Here is a 27,591-nt window from a genome sequence, read left to right as displayed (position 1 = left end):
GCCCTTTCCGGCGACGGCGGCGGCAAGGTCGGCAACGCTTGCCTCTTTTTTTTGTGTTTTTTTTTAACCTTTTCTATTTTTTAGTTGTATTTAATTAAGATTTTGATTTAGAAAATAAAAACTTTGGGCTAGAACGACGCTATTTTAGCCTTATGTTTTATGTTTTACCCACATCAACCCAATGTAGGAGACGGGAATATTAAAAGAAAGCTATATCTGTACTTTCGGTTAGTCTAAATGGACGAAATTAATAAAAGGATTCGATTATATCAATTTGATAAGTCGTAGAATTTGATTGTACTTTTTGTAAATTTTAGAACTCAATTATACTTTCATAACAAGGTTTAAGGTTTTCAATTTACTTATCCCAAAAAGCTTTGCCAATATTCATTAGAATCCGTCGGATCAGATATCTAACAGCTGAGTCAGGCAACGGCTCTGATGGGACCTTGAATTCTGAAGTCGTCCGCAGCGGATCAAGTAAGAAGCGCTGACAGTTGCAGAAGCATAACGTTCCCTCGCGTCCACCATGCAAAGGTGGCACCTGTACATTACACGACGCGCACTCTCTCTCTCTCTCTCTCTCTCTCTCTCCATCTTCAACGTCTGTTTTCTCTCTCTACACTCGTCGTGCTCTTCTCTCTCTGTGGCCATGAATCCGCAGAGCCTCCTCGCATCGGCCTCCATCAACATCGGCTTGGCCTTGGTGGTCCTCTCGCTCTTCTCCGTCTTCAAGAAGCAGCCTTCCAACGCTCCCGTCTACTACGCGCGACGCCTCGCGAAGCGCCACCACATCCCCTTCGACCCCCCACTCACGCTCCGCCGCTTCCTCCCTTCCGTCTCGTGGATCCCGCGGGCCTTCCGCGTCACGGAGGACGAGATCGTCCAGTCCAGCGGCCTCGACGCCCTCATCATCATCCGGCTCTTCAAGTTCGGGTTCGATTAGTTCCGCAGTACAGTTTGCGCATAGGCACTTGTTGCGCCTTTTAATGGACTTTGTTATGCAATAATCTGGTTGCAGAATCAAATTCTTTCTGCCTTGCACCCTCATTGGATTAGTGATCCTTCTGCCAGTGAACTATAATGGCCAGGATGGACCGCCTGTGGATTACCTGTCTATGGACTCTCTTGCGATATCTAATATCAGAAAAGGCTCGGACAGGTGAGGGTGAGACTATCTACTTCACTTTCACAGTGTTGTGTTCATGTAATTAAGAGAACTGAGTGATGCCATGTTCTGAGTAGATGGGAACATGATGGGCTTATTGCAACTGACATGTCAATTGAACAAATCAAACATTCGACACGCCATTAAACACTTATACCGTCACGCATAAGCAGATGCTGGATCCTATGGTAACATGTGAGGTCTTTGGTGGTAAGAGTTAATAGAACTGCAACTAATGTGCCGCTCTGTCGCTCATGGGAGGATATATCAATCGTAACTTCAGATCATCATCCGATTGATGATTGCCTGTTATGCGTCATCTTTGTGCATTCCTTTTTGTCTGATGTTCGATCAATGCATGATAGCTTTTAGCTAAATAAATGACAAATGAATTGATGAACCGGGGTTGGCTGATACTCTGAAGGTGCTTATTCGTTTTTACCTCGTCATTTCCAGGCTTTGGGTGCATTTCACTTGCTTGTGGTTGATGTCTTTCTATGGGCTATACCTTCTTTACAAGGTGGGTCTGTGGTTGCAAATCTGGAGCACGACTGAAGTCCTCTCTAGATGAACTCAAGGCACCTTGCTGTTCATCCAGCTCACTTAACTGAAAGTTTAGTCCTTTGATTGATGGAACGACCTTTCCACAGTGCTTTTTAACATCAATTCAAAAATGTTGCAGTGATGGCTGACCATTTTCCCTTCAGGAATATAAGGAGATCTTGGGTAAAAGGATCCACCAACTTCAGATTATTAGACATCGGCCAGACCAATTTACTGTCTTAGTTCGAGGAATTCCTCTTTGTACTGGTCACAAGGCTCGTGGTTGTTCTGTTGACCACTTTTTCTCCAAGCATCATCCTTACAGTTATCATTCTTACCAAATGATGTTCAATGGAAGCTATCTCGAGGATCTTTTGGTAAGACAAAACTGTACAAGGTCACTCTTTTTTATGCCATTCTTTTGGATTTTGCATTTTTGCCTCTAAAAAGGAACTCCACAAGTTTACTTCCTATTTGATTTGAGAATGGTAGATTGCATTCTCCTTTCTTGGCATCACTTATTGAAAATACCACATTTCACATTGACGAGAGACATCTCTAATTGAAGCATCATAGTTGGTGGCATTTTCAAGTCTACATAAGATTTTGTCTTTGGTTGCTTATTAGCTGTCTTGGGGGGTCAAACTCTGCATTAAATGAAAGACATGGAGCAATTAGAATTCCTCTCTCTCTCTCTCTCTCTCTCTCTCTCTCTCTCTCTCTCTCTCTCTCAATCATTGTGATGGCTGCTCATGAAACCTTCACTAGAGTTGAAAAATGATTGTATTTGGAAGTGTCCTGGTCTTTTTTCATACCATTTGACAATTAGATCATGGTTCTCCATCCTTCTTTTATTTTGCTAAATATCTTTCTGGTCACAGAGTGCCTTTCTTTGCTTAGTATACTTCTTCGAGTACCTTTTCTGCTTTATGAGTGATGCATTTCATTTCTGGCTTATTTCCTTCAACAATCTAGAAGTATGTCGTGCAGGACCAGGCAAAATCTACTGCAAGGAAGATAGAGGATCTTAGAAAGAGATCCAGTGTGGAGAAACATAACAGAGAGTTCCTACTCTTGTGCACTAATGGAGAAGATTCTGCCAAAATAACCTTGCTAGAGGAGAAGCTTCAGGAACTTTCTCATAGGATCCATCAGTTACAGTGTGAAGATATGCTTCAAGATAAGGTTCTTTACTTTCTCTCAACAATTACATCTACTGACACTCATTTTGTTCTCTATACACTGTTTGTAATATGTTGATAACTGGGTGAATTCTACGTATTTCTATCTTTGAATGCAAGTTAATGTTATCACAAATTATGCATAGATCTGTATCCTTGACTTCTCTCTTTCGCTAGAAATATAAAATTGTAACTAGATAATTTTTTTCTTTTTTTCTAGTAACAGAAAAAAATAAGAAAAGACCCCGATGCCGTCGCTCAACTGATAAAAGTTACTCCAGGGATAATACCAAATCCAATTCTCTCTCGATATGTTCCTAAAAAAATCCGATTAGCTCAATTCGTATAATTAGAAGCCTTTGCACAATTTGCTAACCCATGCTAGATCCAGTTGCATTTTATTCGAATTGATAGTCCAAATGAATTTGACTTTCCTTTTTTTGTTGCAAAATGTTCTTTCTCTGCCACTGCATTATTGTCCTAGTACTCGCATAACATGACTAGAATTCTGACAACAGTTAAAGCATTGTCCACATGTTAAAGATTCAAGTGCTGCAAAATTTTGGTGGCAATGAATTAAGAAAAGTTTCGGGTAATGCATCAAAACTATGATTTAGTAATTTCAGATAGTCAGGGGATTGACTATAATGTGCCAGACTTGAAGAATTTGGACATTGTTCTCCATTTAAAAGAATTTTGTTCCCCAATCCCATCTCTTGGCCATGAGATGGGAGAGAAGAAAAATTTAATGGTATTTGTTACCTTGGCATGCCCTTCTTTAGGTAAAATTGATTTTGATCAAGAGTTAGCTGAGAGAATTTTTAACTTCATTTGAAACCAAAAAAGGAGTCCAACGAATACGGATAGCTAGAAAGCATACGTGTGGTTTGTTATGTGCCTCTTATGCTTGTCTTGATTGAAAATAGTTCATCAGGCGAAAGTCTTCATACTATATTTGCAGCTCCTTGGAGACCAAAATATCCAGTTTTCTGAGTTTTCCAATCTTGCAGGAGTTGCCCGTTGCTTTTGTTATATTCAAATCCCGATGGGGTGCTGCCCTAGCTGCACAATCTCAGCAACATTCACATCCCCTCTTATGGACCACTGAAGTGGCTCCAGAACCAAGAGATGTATCATGGAAGAATCTGGCAATTCCAAATAGAGTTTTGCCGCTTTACAAAATTGGAGTCATTCTTGCAGCGACACTCCTTACTATTTTTTTTGCTGTTCCAGTGACTGCTGTTCAAGGAATAGCCAGATTTGAGAAGCTTAAGAAGTGGTTTCCTCCAGCCATGGCTGTGCAATTGATGTGAGGTTCTTGTCCCCATCAAGTTCTTACGATATTTGAGTTTGTTAGGCACTTGAATAGTTTCACTAAGGTGATTATTGTGCAAGAAGATCTTAAAGAGAGCAGTGTGCACTTTGTTATTAGTGGTAAAGCTAACGGCATTGTGGTTTGCTAAATCTTTAACCATCATGATGCTGGGAATTGGCTTCTTATTGAATATTTCCACGTGCGCAAGCCGAAATTGCAACAAACACAGTTATGGACTATGGATGCTGCCAGTATACAGCAGCAGCAGCTTATGTACAAAATAAAGCATCAGGAGACAACTATCTTTCATTCCAAATTGATGATTTCACTAGTTTTCTCTTCCTATTCCTTTGGTAATGTTTTGGTCAGATGGTTAGGGTTTGTATAGTACTGCAACATGTTAACCCGGAAGAGGGACTACACCTGGCCTGCTTACTTGCAACAGGTTAGGAAGTCCACCATCTACCCAGTTGTGAACAGGCCGCCTCCAGGTCTCTGAGCGTTCTGTGGCATGCTAGATAGGATCTAAATAACACGCACTTCTAAACTCAAGATATAAATTGAGTTCAAACAGCCATGTTAATGAAGTATACGACTGCCAATTCTCGTGAATGTACGGATTAGGCATGGTCTTTTGCAATATCCTTAAGACCAGTACATAGAGTTGCTTGACATTCTTATTGTGCTTTGCTCGTCAAATGTACAGCTTCTCTCTGTGACATATACTTGGTTGTCCTTTCTGATGCGCTGATTGGTTTGCAGACCAGGTTTGAGTTCCATCGTGACGGGGTATCTGCCAAGTGTCATCCTCAATGGATTTATATACGTCATTCCCTTTGCAATGCTTGGGATGGCTAAACTAGCAGGTTATGTATCAAAGAGCAAGGAAGAGTTGAAAGCTTGTGACATGGTGTTCTACTTTCTAGTGGGAAATGTTTTCTTTCTGAGTTTGGTGTCTGGATCTTTGCTCGATGAAATAGGAGAATCAGTTACTCATCCAAAGAACTTCCCAAGTCATCTTGCTAGGGCTGTTTCCGCTCAAGTAAGGATATCTCAGTTCACTTATGCCCCCGTTTTTTTCATGTGCCTGAAGTCATCTTCTTACTGGCTAAAACCTGTTAAATAACGAGGGAAACACTAAAAAACAAAAAAACTTTAAGGCAAGCTGCACTATTTCCCGTGGGCGCATGGATATCCACTCAGTCACGATGCACAATTTTTACAGTGATAATTTGCACAATGCGTTGAAATTTAATGTGAAGAAGTATTAAAAAACTGTAGAAGTCAACCTGGTCAAAGGAACCTCCAAAGTAATGTTATCATGCGAAAGATATCTGGGATTAGAGTTACGCTTCATTTTCTCTGATTTACTAGTTGATTTGCCTAATCTGCATGGGTGTAGGTACCTTCATTTGTTTTATCAGCATTACCTGGCATCTGTTCTATCCATGATGCATACGCTAAATCTTTTTCTTCTCTTTCAGGGAGATTTTTTCATTACATACATATTGACAGATGGGCTGTCGGGTTTCTCGTTGGAGATTCTTCAGCCTGGATTACTTCTGTGGGATTTAATCAAGTCACTCACCTATAGACGTGGGAAGGAGAAAAAACCATACCTTTATTCTCTACCTTATTTTAGAGTTATCCCTGTGGTCTCATTGGCGATGTTAATTGGAATGGTGTATGCGCTAGTTGCACCGTTGCTACTGCCATTTCTCATTTGCTACTTCTGCTTGGGATATGTCGTGTATATAAACCAGGTTAGTTTTCTAAGCATCCTCGTGTCCAAAGGTTCATTATGGATAAATTTTTTCTCCATCTACCCACTCACTCATACACATGCACACTCATTCTACATGCTTATTCAAGCTCGGGGATTCCTTAGTTGCAGCAATAAGAAAGTTCCATGTATGGTGAGTAATATTGTGAAGAGACTGAACTATGCCGAGGGGGGCTTCATGTATATGTGGATAGTTTTCTCAAAGAGGTTGTTCTTCCGAATGTCTCTGTCAAAATTTATGCTCAAATTAGCTAGGCCTTCTGCATACAGAGTGGGTAGAATAAGAATCGATTTGCAGAGCTTTTGCTTGCTTTTACTTATGACCAGATAGAAAATCAAAGTTGGAACTGTAAGTGTTTGAAAAGATTCATATGCTGTCCAAACTATAGTTTGTTCATAATTGGAGAGTGGGTATACAATATTGCAAACTTATGCTTTCATACATGTGCATGATAGGATAAAAAGGCAAGTATGTGCACTTCCTTCTTTCCGTGCTATTTTGGGCCATCCATGTTATAGGTCCTCAAAAGGAATGGTTACTTTTGCACTGAGAGATTTTGTTGGTCTGGCTTATCAGTAGAGTGGGATAAGCTATCCTAAAATTGGAAAATGAAACAACAATTAGTTCCAGCAGTATTATTTGCGTATGAGAAGAGTATTTGATTTGTTTTCATTTCATGCTTCTTGCATATTTTGATCATTAGCGTTTGCTTATCCTTTTGCTTGGTGTAATTGATATATAGTCAAACTTTTGTGATTCCGTTTGGCTTGATTTGTTGGTGTAAAGAATTGTAGATACGAGAGACAAAACTCTCGTTGCATAAAAAACTTATGTTTCACTGCTTTGCAGATTGCAGATGTGTACGAAGTTACATATGAGACGTGTGGAAAGTATTGGCCATACATTCATCACTACATTCTCGTCGCAATAATTCTCATGCAAGTCACGATGATAGGCCTTTTCGGACTAAAGTCAAAGCCAGCTGCTTCTATATGCACAGTTCCACTTCTGCTGTTCTCTTTGTTGTTCAATGGGTATTGCAAGCTTCGTTTCTATCCTACATTCCGCAACTACTCCATACAGGTGTTCATGCAGCTTCGCTGTTACTATTTTACTTGTTATCCTCGTCATCCTTATGTTCTGAACATGAATTTTCTAGATGTTTGTGTTAGCTTCACAAATTGGCTTTACCCCGTTGTTTGCAGCCTCTTTAGGCACTGGAGATTACCTATGTTTACTTGGTCCTTTAGTCCTATCTTATTTGTCTGCTACAGTTTGACTGGAAACGCTTTCAGATTCTGGATGTTTGTCAAAGTAGGAACTTGGACAGAAAATGAAGGACAATATTTCACTAACGAGTAGATCTGGCTTACATGATCACAGGAGTAAATTGGCGCAGTAGTCTGGAATCCTTTTTACATGTCACTTTTCGTTATCCGTGTTCTCTATTCAACCTATCAGAGAAGACGAACAAACAGCCTGTTTGAGTTCTGTATCTTCTACAGGATATGTGCAAATACTTCTGCACGAACATATGCATACTGTCATAGTTTTAGCTTGCCAACTATTTTGTTGACTTTCGACCAAAAAAAAAAAAAACTATTTTGTTGACTATGGCTCCTGTTTATGGGTATTAGCTAGTTTGTCATTACGTTCAAGTTTCACTCATCTTCCTGGCATATTGGGTTATTGCCTGACTAGTTTTCTCGTATTGGTTGCTTCAACGCCCTAATTAGGACTCTTTCAATTCGCCCGTTGATGCTTGAGCTAAAACAGCAGAAAGAAAACTCACGTGTACCTTCAGCTTTCCATGCATAATCTGTGCACCATATTGACATGTATTTGCAGTGACATGGCTCTCTTTTCTGATTTATGCACACTACGGTTGTCCTTTTGAGTTATTTACAAGTGGGGTTCCCCACCCACACCTTACAAGGATTAATCTGCCGTTGCATGGACAGGATGCTACTGAAAATGATGAATTTGATAAGAAGAGCAACCAGTTGGGACTTTGTTCCGAGATTGCAAAAGATTCGTATTGTCCGCCATTTTTACGGCCCATGAACCTTGCACCATCAGAGTCAAGCTCGACGGAGCCGCTAGTGTCTACTTCAGAGTCTCCAGCTTGAGTATTTTCACTCTGCCTTTTGAACATGGCAACGTTGTTTGGATCAAGATGACTTCTGTAAAGCAGATTTCCTTCACGGAACTCTGCTTGCAGGCTGCACTATCATGTTCCACTTATTATTCTCGATATAACTGATTGCTGGGGAGTCAATTGGCAGGAAAACGAGGCACGTAAACCATTTATTTTGCTTCGTGTTGCAATTCCGTGCACTTGACCTACACCCTGTTGGATAATATCTTACATGCCTATTCAAATTTTTTAGTGTCATAATGGGAAATTAACTCTTGGAAGGGGCCAGAGCGACCGGTGAAGACAGTCCTTCCCCTTGATATTTCTCTGACTTTCTGAAATATTTTGCATGCTGGATATGCCCAGAGGTGGAGGAGAGATTATTAGGATTTTCTCCATTTGAAAATTACGGAATGTCTTTTGCCAGATCTGGTTTCTTGCAAATTTTCTACGTTTAGTTTGACACAGACGGATCAAGATGTAGATGCATTAGAAACCTGTTGTCTGGTGATGCCATGGTCAAACAGATATTCTGATGACGACATGAGAACTTGATAAGACAAATCTCCTTCAGAAAGAAAAATGAAAAAGACGAGAATGGCACAACGAATTAAGGAGTTATGCACAAACAATTGCTTCAAGCACTCTGCAGCAGGAGGTGCGTAAATACATGAGCAAGTTTTCATATCAAAACAAGCAAACTTTGACAAGCCAGCAAATAAGAGGCGAAGAATGGAACTTATAATTTTGCTCCAAGCAATGTCAACAAGAAGTCTTTGTAATCTCCCGACGTATCCCCGATGACGGCGTTGTCTAGGCTGCTTTGGTACATGTTATTGTATTCGCCCCTGACCTTCATCATGTCATTTTCAGCTCGGGTTATGATGGCTCTGGTGAGCGAATCTTCATCCGTTCCGAGCCCTAGTGTGGAATTCCTGACCACCTGGTGATATTTAAGGATCAAAGGAAAATACTTTTCGAGCAAATCTGGAGCCATTAGGCAAAGACACGCAAAGCTTCTTCCTAGAAATTCTAGCAAACATGTTTACCAATTCAGATTCTTTATATCGCATTCCACGGGCCAGACACCTTAAAAAGCCACAGCAGGTGTTCATGTAGAAGGTAGAGAAGAAATCATACTTCTATCATAGCGGAATCAGTTGGCCGAGAGGGCCAAGACAAGATGGTTTGGGACGTAACAAGAACTCAGGGTGAAGTGGCTTACTGACTTCCAAGAGTTCAATTTAACAGAAAAACGAACCGATATTCAACACTCATGGGTACGTAAACTGACCCAAAACCAATGGATGATGATGCCTTTTAATGATCATTATACATTTCACACAATCATTTCTCTAAGTCTTAATCAGTTTATGTCTAATTTAAATGACTGCCATATCAGTAAGTGGTAGGAAAAAACCATACCGACACATGATGATTGGCATTGGAATACTATAACTGACCTCTGCGAAGTGTCTCTCAGGGCAATCTAAGCAACGTATTACAACTCCTAACAAAGATTCCAGATCACCCTTCCCGCAGTTCTTGATATCCTGGGTGATGCAAGACATCCCGATGAACTCCTCAAAAAAAAAAAGAAAAGGAAGGAAATAAAGGGTAATGCAATAAGTGAGACATGCAAATACTAGACCTGGTCAATAGGACTACCATAGTTCTGCTTGTAGCAATGGAAAGTTGCTCGGAGCTGAAAAATGTTCCTAGTCCCAAGAACCCACAAAACAGAATCTTGATCCAATTGCTTCCTTTCAATTGCTTCACGCAGCAGTGCTGCTTCTGAATTAGCAACATCCATATCTACCACTTCCTTATCATATCTAAAGGAGCTCACCAATCCTACAAGGATCTGCAGATACAGAGACAATGCAAATTACGAGGAACGTTAGAAATTGGAGTTGCTAGATGAAGGTAAACAGATACTAAGTCATATTAAAATGTAGAGTGTTGTCAATGCGAAAAAACTTCTAACTCTTTCGATATCCTTCAGTATGTATTGGACACACCCGAGGTAAGCCTTAGTAGAATTAAAGTTTAACTCAAACATCAGCCGAAGACCATGGACATGCATCAGGAATTTGATATGTAATAAATTAAATCTTCTAGACCAGAATGCCGGAATTGTTTTGGGACCGGATAACTGCTTCTAAGGCCTGTAATCAAGTGAAAAACATCTAGCAACTGAATAGCAATTGACCTTATACCCCTCAGTCGTACTTGATGGCAATTTCAAAACAGCATGCCAAGCTGCTGCAGGTTTATACTTTTTGCAGAAAATGGCCAATAAGTGCAAATTTCTTCTGGCAAAGAGATTGAAAAAAGTTCTTTTCAACTGCCAAACCTTCGTAAAGATATTTAGCACCATCCTAGAGAAATGGTGTCACTACTTCTCTAAACATTTACCTTCCGGAACGGAAGAGATATCGCTGACAAGATGTCTTCCTCGAGTGACCAATGATAGAGGGAACAGTAGGCCTGCCTTACGGCAATCAGATGGTGGGGAGATGTCGCACATGCGATCTCAACAATCGGAAGCAAGTGGTTTATGCCTTTCCTTCTAGTCTGCAAGGCCTCCTTTGCCAATCTGGCATCCCTCTCCGGAGGATCATATGTCCAGGAGATCACTGCTTTCTGAAAGAAACCAACCAGTTACAACAGTCATTTTGCCATATGGACAATATCACTTCCTATATAAATATGCTAGGGTTTAGTTCCCTTTTATTCTACTGCAGTAACAACCCAGCATCTATATCTAAGTGAAGGCAAGAGTCATGAAGCCAGATTCGCTTGAGCATATCAAGTTTATATGGAAAGGACACTGCAAGGAACATGATTAACGTACTCTGAAATCCCCAGACAGTTCAGAATTAAGACTGTCGATAAGCGATTTGTTATAAAGCTGCTGATAAGTCTCCATGATTAACCTCCTCTGACTTGCATTCCTGTGCCCTAATACCCATATGACTGCCTTCTCATCCGTTCCCCAGCCTACATCCATCAGCCAGTATCAAATGTAAATGCGTAAACTAGGCAAAGAAGAAGTGTTTATCTCGAAACTATCACCAAATCAGTATAGGAATGCAAGTCAAAGGAGGAAAAGTGCTAATCAGTGAACACTGGGGCCGGCACAAAACGTAAAATGGATGCAAATGAGAGAGACGTATCAAAACATTCAACAAGTCCGTCACTGTACTAAGAAAACTAATTTGGCTTATAATCATTCCCTTTCAGGACAGAGTAAATTGCTGCAACCGGTAGGACGTGGTTGAGAGATTAGCACGCTCCAGACGGAAATACTTGTCCGGTTATTTTCTATCACTACTTGAAGTTAAACTCACAAATCAACAATCAAAGATGCACAACCACCTGAATCTCAGCCGCAAAATGAAAAGCAAATCAGGAACAACGGAGCGGAAGAAAAGCGAGAAAACGCGGAACGCGCACATACACATCGACGGCCAAAAACATCGTCAGCGATCGAGAGAGAAACCTTCGAAAGCCTTCCGGAGCCTCTCGCAATCGTCGGACGGGGAAGGGACGACGTCCGGCACCCTGAGCGTGGCCATTCCCGTCGCCGGCGGGAAACTCCCCGGGGAACTCCTCGGGAAACAAGGGAGGAGGCAAGAGCAACGGCTTTTGATCGAAGGCTTCAGTTTCAGCTTCGCTAGGGAGGCATTGATGCTCCTTCTTCTCCTTCGTCGTCTTCTCCTCGCGCTATCTTGCCTCAGTGTTTCAGTTTCGGTTTCGTCTTCTTCGCGAGCTGTTTCGTTCTTCATAGGTCTAACCGTCGCTGGAATAAAGGAGCTCCTCCTCCTCCTCTGGCTCTGAGCTGTTCTCTCTCTCTCTCTCTCTCTCTCTCTCTCCGATTTTTTCCATTTACTTCAATTCACTCACCTAAATGGGCCAAAGTTTAATCGATGCCTTTTCGTCACGAGGGTCGCAATTACTTGATATTTGCGCTTTCATCCCCAGGGGACTTTTTTGCAACGATCACCCTTCTTTTTGTATTTATCCTTTCCAATTTCGCACCTTTTTATTTTCATACCCCATCCGGAATTTTGACGTCACGCAGCTCCATCCTCAAGCAAATCGGATAAGACAGATATGTTAGCCGACCCAACTCATAATTCTCTTTTGGCATGTATTGATGTCGTTCTGTTGATGAAATCATGTACGAAAGTCGGTGATAAAGCAATCGGCGGTAGAATTCACTATTGCTAATGCAAATAAAATCCCGCATGCATATCGTATGCATTCCATGGATCACGATGTTAGCGTTAGATAAATGAGGGCAAGGGAAAATTGTTGAAATTATCAAAAAAAAATCCTAAACCTTTCACATTTTTGCTAATTCAACCCTAATTTTTCTAAGTTTACTAATTCAGTCCTAAACATTTTCATTTTGTGTAGATTCACTCCTACTCGCCCGAATTCATTGATGTGGAAGCCAGCGAGAATTTTTAGTAACTTTTTTTAAAAAACTCGATTTTTTTTTTTTTTTTTTTTTTGGGTTTGCTGACTTTAAGACTAGCGACCTCCGCTAGATTAGGGTCGATCGCCCCTAGACAATGACCAACAGGCGTCGCCGGCACTCGGACGAGAGCTAACAAGGGCCGCCGACCCCCGCGAGTCCTTGCACGAGGGCTGCAAACTCCTCGAGGCTAAAGGCAAGAGGTTACGACCCTCACCCTCGCAGGCCATGGCGAGGGTGTCACGAGCCTCGCTCGCCCTCGCCGTGGCCAGATCCGGGTTGCTAGGGGTAGCCATGGCCATATTTGGCCACGGCGAGGGCGAGGGTCCCGACCCCTCGTCTTCGGCCACGAGGGATTCGTGGCCCTTGCCCGAGGACCCACGGGGGTCGCCGGCCCTCACCAGCTCTTGCCTAGGGGCCGGTGACCCCCGTTGCTCTTGGCCCAGGGGCCGACGGGGGTCATCGGCCTTGAAGCCAGCAAGGTAAAACAAAAAAAAAAGCAACAAAAAAATAGATTTTTTCAAATAGAAATTATTAAATATTATCTACGTTAGTGCCAACGGTGTTACGTAGGATGATTATCGTCTATGTCAGCGAATAGGACTAAATCGGCACAAAGTGAAAAGGTTTAGCATTAAATCGATAAACTTAAAAGGTTTAGGACTGAATTGGTAAAAATATAAAAGGTTTAGAACTTTTTTGACAATTTTTCCATGTGGGCATCTATTCGAGATAATGTAGCTGTGGTCCATTAGAGAAGATAATATAAGCCATAGGTCGGACATGGCGACGGAAGACCTATAATCAGGATCGATGGCAATGTGTCGATTCGCGCTTCGTCTCAGATTCATTAGACGTAATATATCTCAGCCAACTAAGTTATAGAGAAGGCGGTCGTCCGAGAGATCCAGCTCATGGCATGGGTCGCTGCTGATGCTCGTTCGAATTTAGGAGAGGATCCGGTGCGACGATGATCATCAAAAGCTTCATTCTTTCTGAGCTGTATGTGAATGGATACACCCTACACACGACAAAACAAAAGCTGAGAACGACGGTACATACGTAGAGATCTACGGGAGAGGACGGCATTGTAGTCAGGGAAGTTCCGCGATGGATCCGGATCGCCTAACATTGGGATTTTCGTAACATGCATAACATTACTTAAATCAGGCCGTCTAAATGAAAATGGACGGCCTGATTTGAGTCACGTTTCGGATTCAAAATTTTTTTAACCTCAAAAAAATTCTCACCCACATTTTTTTTCCTCTCTTTCAACACATGACGTGGCTCAAATCAAGCCGTCCATTTTTATTTGGACGGCCTGATTTGAGTAATGTTACGCTTGTCATGAAAATTCTAATGTTATGCTATCTGGATTCCCGTCGATTGACTGTTTCTTCGTCAATTTGGTTTGCCAATTGAATGCACTACAAATTTAGGTAGCATTAATGAATTGAAACCCAGAAGATCCACGTCCATGTACGAGAGTGAATCAAATCCTAAGAAAGAACCAAGAACCGTCCACGCCTACGTTCATTCATCTCCTTCCCCATCTCGGGGCATCAATTTGGTTTGCCAATTGAATGCACTACAAATTTAGGTAGCATCAATGAATCGAAACCCCGAAGATCCACGTCCACGTACGAGAGTGAATCAAATCCTGAGAAAGAACCAAGAACCGTCCACGCCTGCGTTCATTCATCTCCTTCCCCATCTCGGGGCATCAATTTGGTTTGCCAATTGAATGCACTACAAATTTAGGTAGCATCAATGAATCGAAACCCCGAAGATCCACGTCCACGTACGAGAGTGAATCAAATCCTGAGAAAGAACCAAGAACCGTCCACGCCTGCGTTCATTCATCTCCTTCCCCATCTCGGGGCATCAATTTGGTTTGCCAATTGAATGCACTACAAATTTAGGTAGCATCAATGAATCGAAACCCCGAAGATCCACGTCCACATACGAGAGTGAATCAAATCCTGAGAAAGAACCAAGAACCGTCCACGCCTGCGTTCATTCATCTCCTTCCCCATCTCGGGGCATCAATTTGGTTTGCCAATTGAATGCACTACAAATTTAGGTAGCATCAATGAATTGAAACCCCGAAGATCCACGTCCACATACGAGAGTGAATCAAATCCTGAGAAAGAACCAAGAACCGTCCGCGCCTGCGTTCATTCATCTCCTTCCCCATCTCGGGGCATCAATTTGGTTTGCCAATTGAATGCACTACAAATTTAGGTAGCATCAATGAATCGAAACCCCGAAGATCCACGTCCACGTACGAGAGTGAATCAAATCCCGAGAAAGAACCAAGAACCGTCCACGCCTGCGTTCATTCATCTCCTTCCCCATCTCGGGGCATCAATTTGGTTTGCCAATTGAATGCACTACAAATTTAGGTAGCATCAATGAATTGAAACCCCGAAGATCCACGTCCACATACGAGAGTGAATCAAATCCTAAGAGAGAACTAAGAACCGTCCGCGCCTGCATTCATTCATCTCCTTCCCCATCTCGGGGCATGCGGTCCCACGCATGTGAAATCTTCCATTAAATTACTCAAATGCTTGCTTTCTTCAATTATTATGATTATCGGGAGCGCGCAATAGAAATTCGATTAAGGAGATCATCAAGAGCGAGCTTAGTTAGAGTGAAAATCGCTAAGAGAAAGCTCAAGTCCGAACATGTCAACATATCCGGTTGAACTCAACTTCACTCAAAAGTTTTCTCTAATGTGGGACTTTCCTAACGTAACACGCATATGCGTCATAACAATCTCCTACTCACGTGAGAGCTCAATATTAGATTTGCTTCCCCCTCAATCAAGGTATCACCAAGCACTAAAGCGGATTAGGTGTCCGCCAATCTATCATCAACTATGATATCATTTGTGGGGAAATGGAAGCTTGATACCTTCACTTAAGGATATCGCCTAGAAAAAATTTCGGAACCCGTTAATATATCTAGTTGGATCTATATCTACTTAAAATTTAAGTCAATGAGTTGCGAATCAGTTTTGATATATTAATTAGTCAATAGTATATTAATTTTCCGATCTCATAGTTCTAGCACGACATGCATGTGCATCCTGACATCATGATGGGCAGATGGGCAAATATGATAACTGGGCATATGCATTGCATGCGTGTAAAGATCCGCTCTGATTTTGTTGTTGGTCGGTCGGGGGTCGATCAGCAATGACTAGTCACCACATGGCCGGCCATGTTTCTGCAGATTATCGCCAGATGGGTGGGCGCTTGAAGTGTCCCCACTTTTGGTTTCCTTTTCTTTAAGTCATCAAAACGACGCCGCACGGACACGTATGCCCCATGATCACCATGATCCGGAAATTCAAGCTTCACGTCCCATTCTATCTTTAAACCCTCATATTTTGATTAAATCAAATCGGATTTGATCGTGATTTCATCACTTGGACACCGATGCTAACCTGTTCTTCTTCTGCTCCTTTCACATTTTTGGCTTTTGGCTAATTTCCCCGTATGGACAGGATCATCAGACATCAATTGCTAGGCCCCAGTACATTCATCACACATTAAAGGGTCAACCGCGTGTGGATCACGCTTGTGAGTCGACAAGATAGGTCGTCTAGATGCATCTTCACACGTTTTTCCCAACCAGGTGTCCCGCCCGCCCATAGTTTAAGAGACTTCGTAGAATTGGTTCATTGGCTAGCAATTGAATCGTATCTTTTTCTTTGGATATACTTCAGACACAGCTCATAGCAATCAACCTCATCTGCAGAGAAACGCATTATTCAGACACAGCTCGTAGCAATCAGCCTCATCTGCAAAGAAACACATTCCATTCAATATCCATCATAGTACAGTATTTTTCTTTTGCAAATGCAAGAACATAAGGTACTTTTATCGAATAGTAGGGCATCACAAGTGGTAATGTGCTTGGGGATTGCTACCGAAGTCTGTTTAGTTTTACACTTTTCAATTTCGTCAACTATAGTCATGAATCTTTTCAATATAGTCATTCCGGCTAAAAATTATTGACGTGGCGTTCAATTATTACTGACCATCCTACGAGGCATGCTGATGTGGAAAATTTGTCGCCAACGATTTTTTATGGTAATTGGCTGGAAGGACTAAGTTGGAATTCCCTGCAAAAGTTTAGGGCTATATTGAAGAAATTGAAAATTTTAAGACTGGATTAACATCCGTAAGTAGATTTAGGACTAAATTGGTGCATTAAATTTTGATATTGCTAGTTGGTCTCCATGTTCACCAAAATCGAATAGCCTTAGCCTATCCGGAGGCTCGATCCACCAATTCATACATGCAATTTATCATTACATTTGTTAGAGATATTGTACTCCGTTTTTAAACTCGACCACAAACTTCAACTACCTGCTATTAAACTAGAGACTTGTACAACATTAATCCTAGACGAGTCCCGGCTATTCTGGAAAGTTAGGTCCATATTTGAGCCATCGTCCTATTTTGTAGATGTCACATTTATCTCATAAGAATAAAAATACGAGAGATGTGGTGCCCAAACCATTTCTCTAGTGTCTCAGCTATTATTGCACAAGAAAGAAGTGTGGGGACAAGGCACGGTTGTACAGAAGATATGTTCATACATATCATTTAATTTGCATGTTACTTGTTCACGAGAAAGACAAGAAAAATCTGACATCATATATTGCCCCCCTCTTGATGATGTGCCTCAAAATGCAGGCCACCGTCCATCAGGATCAAAAAATAATCCTAAAATTATTAGGCATGAATTGCGATTCTGTCATTTCTTTAAAGTATGAATAAAAAGAAAGATTGGGTCGAATGATGTCTGTTGACAGACACTAAGGTTTCATTTGTTTAACCGAATAGGAATGATTTGAAAAATATTTCTTCAAAACAATCGGTTGAATTGGCTACATAAATAAACGAAGGAAGAAACTTTCATAGCCCAAACCAATAATTAAACGTAAACTCCCATCGGTAATCAAATGTATTAACTAATTACTTTAAGTGGTTATTTTTATAAAAATATTTACCAGATCATTCATCTTTCTGGAAAATAAACTAAGGCTAAATGACTGGAAACGCCGTTTCAGGTGTGCATACACAATACTTAAAAAAGATGAGGGGGGCAAACTGCAAAATTCGCCAACTTAGGGTGGGGGCTGAACTGAAATTTCACTGAAGTACAAGGGCGTCCTCGCAACCCAATCCATGAGTCCCATTTAATCTCTAGCCTTTTTCTGCTAAAGCTAACTCTTACTCATAACATAACAACTCAACAAATTTGCAACTCCCCCTCATTTAATAACCTCTTACTAATAGGCACCGTCGGTTTCATCTTTTCCTAACGGTTAAGATTAAAATCCTAAAATTGGAAATAATCCCTCGTCGGCTTGCCTACCCTGCGCAATGACGACAATGACCCTGTGGGACCATTTTAAATACAGCAGCGAGCCAGAACGAAGATAAACGTCATTGCACGATCCGACCCGGCGCGAGGAAGCGAGGAGACGAATACGATGGCTCAGTCTGATGAACTCGAAGCTCTCACCAAAGCCTTCTCAGGTCTCATCTGTTCCCGCTTTCGTGATTCTCAACAAAATGGTCGAAGGATCAATCGCTGAAGCGATCGCATCCGCTCGATTGAATCGTCTACTGGTGACTGTGGATGAGGATTCTGATTCGAAGTTGTTCTGTCATCGTTTCGATGTTCTTCCGTTTTGCAGGACATGGAGTTGATGAGAGGACACTGATCACGGTGTTGGGGAAGTCGCACCCTGAGAAGAGGAAATCCTTCAGGAAGGCCACCCCGCACTTCTTCAAAGAGGATGAGAGAAGCTTCGAGAGGTGGGACGATCACAGGATCAAGCTCCTCAAGCAGGAGTTCATGCGATTCAAGGTATTCGGGTTCTTCGCGATTCGGCATATGCTGTCACTTGTCCGCGGCATATCTTGTATGCATTTGCTGCGTTTTGACTGTGCGACGTCCTAGAATCCTACTTCTATTTCTGCTGAAATCGTCACTGGCCTCAACTGCGATGAGATTCGATTGTTCGAATAATTGAATGTTTGTAAAGGATGACCTTGATAGACGGAAACTCGATAAAAGAACCTCGATGTTGTTGTTGTTTCGGAGAGATGGCAGTCCATTGAGAATGCCGAGGATGGGAAAGAACACAATAGTGGCAAATTCAGAATTTGACATGTGCCGTGGCAAATTTATGCCCGAATATAGATACAAGAAAAGGTATATGCATGATATGCTCTTGCCATGAATTGCTGTTGATTTATCTGATCTTTGCTTCGATGAATCACAGAATGCTGTGGTCCTCTGGGCCATGCATCCTTGGGAAAGAGATGCGCGTCTCATGAAGGAATCCTTGACAGAAGGTCCAGATTCTTATAACGTCCTCATAGAGGTCGCCTGCACGAGATCGTCGGAGGAACTACTGGGGGCAAGAAGGGCTTACCACTCCCTCTTTGATCACTCGATCGAGGAAGAGGTTGCTTCCCACGTCCATGACCCCGAACGCAAGGTGAGTAAATGCTCAGACCTGTGAAAATTGGAACATGTTATCAGCATCTAGCTGAATCGGAGCTGTTTCTGATTAAAAAAGCAGCTATTAGTGGCGCTAGTCAGTGCATATCGGTATGAAGGGTCAAATCTTAAGGAAGACATAGCGAAATCCGAGGCAAAGATTCTTTTGAATGCCATCAAGAGCTCTGAAAAGAAGACCCAGGATGAAGAAGTCATAAGGATACTAGCGACGAGAAGCAAGCCCCATCTTAAGGCAGTCTATAAAGATTACCAGGAGATCAGTGGCAGTACCCTTGATGAAGTAAGAAATTCGAATCTTAGCAAAGGAAATCGTTGCTAATTAATCAGTACTTTTGAAAGGGTTATTTGTTTGATAAATGTACGGAATTTCACGCCCTGCTCTTCTCTCTGTTTCAGGATCTTAAATGTGACTTGAGACTACAAGAGACGGTGCAATGCCTATGCACTCCTGAAAGATATTTTAGCCAGGTCATTGTTCGCCTGAGGCAATTGCCACTGCAGATATGTGCACATATGCATCGAATTGAACCTCCTGCTTTTGATTTCAGGTTTTGGACTTGGCATTAAGAACTGATTCAGACAAAAGCACAAAGAAGGCATTGACTAGAGTAATCGTGACCCGAGCTGATGTTGATGTGAAGGAGATCGACGAAGAGTTCAACAAGTTGTACGGAGTCCCCTTGTCCAAAAAGATTGAAGATACAGCTAATGGGAACTACAAGGATTTCTTGCTCACGTTGATAGCTAAAGGAGACTGATCCTGATAAAAGAATCAGCTGGATTGATTGAGAATGGCTCAACTTTGAGTCCTGAACATGTTGATGTGGTGGGGATGTTTCCTGAATTAGCTCGTTCCCTTCCTGTGCACATCATTTTGAAGCTTCCTTGTGCTTGTATCCGTCTTTTGTAAACTGATAAAGAGCCTAATAAAAAGTGTCCGGAGCCGAAAACCCTTTTGAGTTGGTTTTAAGTTTTCACTGGAAAGTGTGAATTGGTTTGGACGACAACATCTGCAAAAGACTTGTTGTCCTGCAACTGCAACTTTTGTCCCTAATACACATGCAGAGTTGCAAGTTGCATCCTAGGTGTCCAAATTCCACAAGTACACTTGGAGTTTCCGTGTCCTGCAAGCTTAAATCATCCGACCTCGGCCCAAGACAAAAGGAAGAAGAAAGTTAACCATCAGCTACCTTTCCTGGTAGGGGAAAAAGAGAAAGAGAGAGCCACTTCCTAAGCAACCCTGGAGAGTCAATGGCAACGTCAGCTTGAGATTAGCGAAGATAAGTTGGAGGGCCGTTCAATTGTCTCTCAACTTGTTGATTAGACTCGTTCAATTGGATTCGATATCATCTTTGACTAAAGCCGGACGAGCAATTGGCCGCACACTTTCCTTAATATTCTTGGAATAGCGAGAAGCATATGATGAGTTTAAGAATGAGTTTGTTTCACAAAAATTTGCACTGTAAAGAAAAATATTTTTAATGGAATTTATTTTAATTAATTTTCATTTGTATGGTAATATAGGAAAAGTGAATTCCTTCTTACCCGTTTTTTCCCGACGTAAGATTGTTATTTTCTGTTCATGAAAAACGATTTCCGTAAATTTTTCATCCTTTTTTATTTTTTTTTTCCCAAAAGTAGCTGTACTCTAAACTTTCTTTTCTTCAAGCCTCCTCCTTCCGAATCCACAACCTTTTAGTTTGTCGGCGGGCGGGCAGACCGGGCAGATCGAATGGTATCGGCTGGTCAAGAGTTTCTTTTGCTTAGGACATTGTAAAGGCAAAAACATTCATTAATTCTTGAGAAAGATGTGTACTGGGGGGTGGTGCTTCAACTTTAGCTTTGACAGCGATAGGTAGAAATTACATGTGATTTTTCATAAACTTGAATACGTCCATTTCCCAATTGGATCTTCTTCCTCTTAATTCTCTTTCTCATCGCACTCGTCAATTTTTCCCGTAGCTCCAGTAATCATCACCATACACCATCCACCACAACAACAACCAGCCACTCTTCCTTCAATTGCGAGTTTCTCTCTCACCAACACCAACACCACCACCACCACCACCACCACCATCACCATGAAAGCTCAGCCTCAGCCGTAATTCCCCCCTGTTTTTGACTTCCATTACTGTCGGTCGCGCTGGAGGTGCAAGCTCACGCCATGGTGCATCGACGTCTCTCTCATGGCCAGCACTGGGATCATTCGTCGTACGGCGGTTGCTCTGTTTTAGCTCGTTGATTGCGATCGACAATCTACCTCGTTATTCGTAAAAGAGTGTCACAGTGCTCTGTTTCTAGTTTGACACGCATCAACGGGGGCATTGGATCATTTGATTAAGTCGTCACAAATCGAAATTTCTAATCTTCTTTAATTAGCCTTTGTGATTCAAAAGATGAGACGGCTGGCAAAATTACCAACCATCTTCTCCAGGGAAAAGCAACACGAGAAGGAGGAGAATGTGAGATCTTTTGCGAAAATGAGGACCGCCTTTATATTAGGATTACTATCACGGAAAATCTCAAACTCGTACACTTGTGATAAATTTATCTCAAACTATTTTTTTAATCACAAAAAATCCCATACTGATATATTTGTGACAAATTTACCCCAAACTGATACACACGTGATAAATTTATCTTCCATTAATTTTCGTTAAATTTTACTATTAAATTGTTGAATTAGATTAGACGTAGTAGTTTTAGGTTTTTTATCCTCTGTTTCTCACAAGTTTATCAATTTGAGATTTTTCGTGATGTTAACTCAATTTAACGGAGGGTAAATTTATCACGTGTATACTGGTTTGGGGTATTTATTGATAAAAAAATTAGTATATGGTAAATTTACCATATATATACCACTTTAGGACTTTTGGCGGTCAAAAAATAGTTTGGAGTAAATTTGTCACATGTATACCAATTTGAAATTTTTTGTAATTAAAAAAATAATTTGAGATAAATTTATCACAAATATACCAATTTATGATTTTTCATGATATTAATCCTTTATATTGTGAAACCGATAAAAGAGCGGCAGAAATGACGCCAATCCTCTTGGTCAACATGGTAAGAAAAAGGCCGCAATAAATTGGTGACAGAACTTGTACCACCCTAGTAACAAGTGGCCGCAATAAATTGGTGAGAGAGCTTGTACCACCACTTCTTCGACCCCTTTCGATTGTTATTTGTGTTAGGATTAGATGCATAATTAAAATCCAGTAAAGAGTAAAAAAAAAAAAAGAAAGATCGATTTATTATGATTCATCTTTAAACAAACGTTATATCTAACAATAGAGAATTTCATCATAATTAACAGATCGTAACTATTGTTACATCACTCAATTATAAGTAAAGAAGAGTATATATAGTAACAACTATTCATAGGCCCAAGCCCAAATTTTCAATAAAAAAATATGAACTAAAACTGTAAAAATCATTTAGTGTTCAGAGGGCGCTACCCCTTGAAATACCGGTTGGGGCGGCTCCCCTGGACTCTCGTGCTTTTCTTTGGATGGGGAGTATAAACCACATTCTCATGAAAAATATGAGCCAAAATTATATAAAAAAAAACCATTTAGTATTTAGAGGGCGCAATCCCTTGAAATACCCGTCGTGGCGACTCTCTCGGATGCTCGTACTTTTCTGTAGATGGGGAGTATAAACCACGTTTCAATAAAAAAATATAAGTTAAAACCGTAAAAATCCTTTAGTGTTCAAAGGGCACCGCTATCCCTTAAATTACCAGTCGGAGCTGCTTCCCAAGACTCCGGTGCTTTTCTATAGATAAAAAGTATGAACCACATCCTAATAATTCGTATTTTGGAAAAATATTTTGCGCTCTCAAAACGTCGATTACACGTCACATAAGAAATTATTCATATGCATTTGACATCTTATAATGTGCCCTTCTTTTCAACTACTTAATGAACTTGTTATGTGTAATCCGTGACATTCTAAATATTAAGGCGTTTTCTAGATTATCTATGAAGAGACCCTCAACATTAAAAAAGGCGATGGACTATTATTATGACCTTTTTCTACATGAGTCCTTTTTTTTTTTTTTTGTCAGAAATATGCGTGATTACCTTTTCTTTTTCTTTTTTTGGGTCAGACCGCACGTGCCATGAGTACTTAGAAAGCAATTAAAGCAAAAGAACAGCATTATTGATTCGTCAAATGTCCGCGCACGTGTTTACTGACTAATTTGCAGTCCTGCCACTCTATCTACTCTACTTTTGCTACCTTTGTCTTCAGTCAACAAAAGCCACACAAATAATTCATGAAATTTGGCTCAATGCTCAATATCATTCGTGAAATGATTCATAAATTTTTTATACATATTTAATTTAGTTCTTAAACATTTGATACATATTCCATCTAGTCCCTGAATTATAATAAATGTTCAATGTTGTCCCATCCATTAATTTAAGTTGAGAAACAATTTTGAATATCTTCATACAATTCATAGATTATATTGGACATGAATAAAAAATTCAAGAGTCATATTGAACAAATTAAAAGTTTAAAACTGATATTACATATTAAGTCAAATTTCATTATTTATTTGTGTAATTATTTTATTCGTCAAATGTCCGTGCACGTGTTTGGCAACTAATTTGCACTTTGCCATTGTGTCCACCCTCCTTTTAATACCTTTTTGTCGTCGGTCAACAAAAGGATTCGATCTTGTCCCTCCTCCCATTTTGTCGCAAAGGCGTGAACTGCACAAACAGACCATTTTCTCTTTGGCGTCTATCCTCGTGTGAACATCCCAAAGGAGGAAAATTCAGACGCTTTTGGTTCGTTGGAACAGTGATGGCGGATGGGCTTGTGATGTTGCGAAGAATGTAATGTTCTTTGTTTTGTTTTTTTGGTCAAGAAACAATGTAATGTTAAACTGCATGGTTTCGATTCAATGGCTGGCCCCAAGTTCGAATGCGACGGACCTCGTGCTCGAATTCACGTGTTTGGAAAGACCATCGAGATTTTTGCGATTCTGGAAATGAGATCTCCCGCCTTCCATTATGGTTTTATGTGACTTGAGTAATGTCAAAAGAAAATGCTCTTCATGACTCCTTTAGTATGAACAAAACCCGATAGCTTGCCATTGGTTAGACGAAAGTGTAATGGCCCAACAGATTTCAGTCTCGGAATTAGCTCATACGGCGCCCGACAAACCAAGCCAAGCCAAGCCAAGCTAGCCTTCCTCATATAGTTGTTCCATAGAACACTTAAACGAATAGCTTTTTCATATGGGATCATACCACGCCTAGTTTAATTCGGGCATCCATTACATCAAGTAAGACGAGTAGAATACTTTAAGTACCATAACCGACTTCGGCTTGCCATAGCATCATTAGGAGAGCGACATTAGCTCTTGACCGATTTGTACACGGGAGGCTAACCCCGCCTTCAAAGCTCCTAATAATATATTCTATTTAAACTAGAACTTCTAGTACAAACTATCCTAACACCACTTCGGGGACCCAGTTGTCTCTTCTCCTCTACAACGCTTACTCACCATGATGATACCACAAGTTTCACCCACGAGGGGACATGAGTACGGGAGAACTTGCCCACCTGGGACACGGAACAACCGGCCTGCTCATTGCGGACTGTTCTGTTGCTTCCCCGCTCCAAACGCTCGCCTAATAAAATAACTCCATTTCACTGGTAGTTTCCCCCGATCAAAGCTGTTCGCGAATCTCCAATCACTTGTACTCCCTTGACAAGTGTGGCATCTCTCGCCAACCGCACACCCTTAGCAACGCCTCCTTCCATCTACTAGGTTTCTCCTGATCTCAGCAAACCAATGGAGGTTTCTTCCCTTGTTGAAAATGTGGTAGCGGACCTATCTTGAGATTCGCCAAATTGATCCAGGAACGTTTCCAATTCAGTGAGTAATTCGGTTCCTTCCTATGCCCCATTGACATGCTAGAAGCCAGATGAGAGCCGCACTTTGTCCGAGCCCCTCTTAACTCCGGTGATGACTCTCCACCCTCAAAGGACCGGGAAGACCGCAGGTTTTCCCCGAATCAACCATCAATTGGAGCAATCCTGCTCTAATACCATTTATTACGGCTAGGGGTGAGCATGGATCGGGTGGGTAGGGTCTAGACCTAGACCCCGAAACCGACTTTGTTATAACTAATTTTCAATTTTTGGAACCAATAACCAATCTTATTTGTCCTAGAACTTGTTCTGGAACCGATATGTTTTTCAATCCGGTTCCAAGGTCTACCCGAGAACCTGTTTTTCTTTTGTTTATTTTTTTTATTTCATTTTTCGCATCAAAATAATACGAGTATTGATGAAATGATCCTAATTAAAAGTTGAATAATAAAACTTATTATCCGCCAAAAGCAACAACCCTTGATATGAGAAATAAAAATGACAATCCATCGAAAGTAACAATTTAAAATATAATAATAGAAGTTATAATTAACCAAAAGCAATAATGATCATACAAAATGCTGAATTAACAAGTGCAATTCTTCCTATCGCACTACCACCAAAATCCACTAATAATCTCTCCTTTTATCTTGTAAGTCAAAAGACTTGAAGTTCACTTCGAAACTCACAAGGTTGGCAAGGTTGGCAAAAGAAGCAAGACATGATTTTTTTTTTTTAAACAGTAGCTAAAACCGATTATAAAATCGGTCTAGGTGGGTCTTCACCTAGAACCGAGAACTAGGCTGATTTCAACCCGTTCCCAAAAATTGGAACCGGCTCCCGGACCGGTTTGAGCAGGAACCGATTCCCGACCCCATTTTTTTGGGTGGTCTAATCCAGGTTCCGGGTAAACCACGCGTAGTTGCACACTCCTAATCACGATCGATAGATCTCGGTCGCGGAATTAGCCCGTGCGGCACTTGACAAGCCAAGCCAAGCCAGCCATAATCATATAGTTGTTCCATAGAGCACTTAGGTGTATAGCTTTCCCGTATTGAATTATACCATACCCAACTTAACTCGGACATCCATTACATCGAGTAAGACGACTAGAATACTTTAGGCACCACAACCGATTTCGGCCCGTCATGGCCTCATCAAGAAAGCGGCATCGGCTCCCGATCGGTTTGTACACGTGAGGCCAACCCCGCCTTCGTAGTTCCTAAAGGTATATTCTATTTAACCTAGAACTTCTAGTACAAACCGTCCCGACACCACTCCTAGGGATCCAGTTGTCTCTTCCCCTATATAATGCTTACTCACTATGATAATACCACAAGCTCTACCCATAAGGGGACGCGAGTACGGGAGAACTTGCCTACTTGGGACACGAAACAAACGGCCCATGTTAAAAGGTTGCCATAAGTTAATGCCAATATAAACACACAGAAGAAAGAAAATAAGAATATCACGAAAGGAATGCATCATCTATTCAGAAAGTGCTAAGGATTACTATTCACAAAATTGATTTATCAAGTGATGTGTTATATTATTATTATAATTAAATATGAGCCATTTAATAAATATCTATTGCTTTTGTGCCCTTATCTTTCCTTAATTTTTCGTCTCGAGTGAATTACCTCTGGCAACGCTGAGTCATCTTTTTATGTGGACCCCAATTTGCGTTTCTTGCAAGTAAACTCCAAATATACATCCCTCGAAACAATTACAATCACATAACCCGACTATAAATTAAAGTTAATTTCTTAATAACTTTCATGATTGGGATAATAACACTTATGGTATCTGAACTTTAGTCAATATGCAATGTGGCCATAAACTTTTTATTTGACCAATTGATCCATGCACTTTATCTCAATTGCAATGTGTCCCTAAATTTTTAATTTGATAAATATAGCCCATGAACTTTTGAAATATGTTGAACTTAGTTTTTGAACTATAGGAAAATGTTCAATGTAGTATTTCTATTAATTCAAGTTTCGAGACGATATTAAATATTTTTTTTAAAATTCATGGACACAATTAAACATGTTTCAACAGTGCGAGGATCGCATTGAACAAATTGAAAGTTCGGAGACCACATTACATATTGAGCTAAAATTTATTAATTTGAGGACTATTTGTGTCATTTTTTCCTTTATTATTTATCATCATTAAATATGGTGATTAATTATGTGCGCGATCCCCATGTTTAGTTTTTAAAAAGCTCTGCCTTAGCAGGTAATTGACTTTTTCAACCAAAGAGAAACCATGAATTACCCAGCAATTTGTCGAGAGCTGTTCGTCATTACTCGGAAAATTAAAGAAAGACTAAACTTTGTTTAGTTGACCCCGGTGATTACCGTTACACGAAACATCATATAAATATTAAATAGTAATAAAGTTGAGTTAGTTAATTGGGAAAGGAATTTAAAGAAAAGAAGAAGATTCGAAAGAGAAAAGGGAAAAGGGCGAAAAGCCACGTCACGCACGGAGGGCGAAGATGCAAAGCAAGGCAAAAGCCCGAGAG

At 40.8% G+C, this 27,591-nt stretch overlaps 3 protein-coding genes across 15 annotated transcripts; 2 read left to right on the top strand and 1 right to left on the bottom strand.

Annotated features, from left to right (window-relative positions):
- Positions 1-558: 558 nt before the first annotated feature.
- On the top strand, positions 559-8,300 carry LOC115742218 (CSC1-like protein At3g54510). Of its 12 annotated transcripts, none has more exons than XR_007198487.1 (11): positions 559-936; positions 1,022-1,162; positions 1,625-1,688; positions 1,876-2,088; positions 2,702-2,896; positions 3,903-4,201; positions 4,970-5,249; positions 5,692-5,970; positions 6,841-7,074; positions 7,927-8,120; positions 8,213-8,300. XR_007198487.1 is itself a non-coding variant. In XM_030676363.2 (11 exons), exons 1-10 carry the CDS (start codon positions 653-655, stop codon positions 8,118-8,120), a joined length of 2,157 nt encoding a protein of 718 aa, XP_030532223.1. In that variant the 5' UTR covers positions 559-652; the 3' UTR covers positions 8,213-8,300. The 12 variants fall into 12 exon arrangements, 10 of the variants coding, with proteins under 10 accessions (XP_030532223.1, XP_048135239.1, XP_048135241.1 ...); XR_007198488.1 differs by having other exon boundaries at positions 8,186-8,219; XM_030676363.2 differs by having other exon boundaries at positions 7,953-8,120.
- Positions 8,301-8,561: 261 nt separating this feature from the next.
- On the bottom strand, positions 8,562-12,021 carry LOC115742255 (annexin D3). The gene is made up of 6 exons (XM_030676424.2): positions 11,634-12,021; positions 10,986-11,131; positions 10,547-10,774; positions 9,780-9,992; positions 9,592-9,681; positions 8,562-9,071 (listed from the first exon to the last, which is right to left on the bottom strand). Exons 1-6 carry the CDS (start codon positions 11,917-11,919, stop codon positions 8,868-8,870), a joined length of 1,167 nt encoding a protein of 388 aa, XP_030532284.1. The 5' UTR covers positions 11,920-12,021; the 3' UTR covers positions 8,562-8,867.
- A 6,006-nt stretch (positions 12,022-18,027) lies between these two features.
- Positions 18,028-20,146, top strand: LOC115742256 (annexin D4). 2 transcript variants are annotated; one of them, XM_030676426.2, is made up of 6 exons: positions 18,028-18,175; positions 18,337-18,509; positions 18,928-19,146; positions 19,231-19,449; positions 19,566-19,637; positions 19,718-20,146. In XM_030676426.2, the coding sequence occupies exons 1-6, from the start codon at positions 18,130-18,132 to the stop codon at positions 19,925-19,927; spliced, it is 939 nt and encodes a 312-aa protein (XP_030532286.1). In that variant the 5' UTR covers positions 18,028-18,129; the 3' UTR covers positions 19,928-20,146. The 2 variants fall into 2 exon arrangements, with proteins under 2 accessions (XP_030532286.1, XP_048135228.1); XM_048279271.1 differs by having other exon boundaries at positions 18,066-18,184; positions 18,244-18,509.
- Positions 20,147-27,591: the final 7,445 nt, after the last annotated feature.

The sequence above is a fragment of the Rhodamnia argentea genome, chromosome 5 (assembly GCF_020921035.1).
Source record: "Rhodamnia argentea isolate NSW1041297 chromosome 5, ASM2092103v1, whole genome shotgun sequence".
NCBI lineage: Eukaryota > Viridiplantae > Streptophyta > Magnoliopsida > Myrtales > Myrtaceae > Rhodamnia > Rhodamnia argentea.
This window is presented reverse-complemented; position numbering and strand designations above follow the sequence as displayed.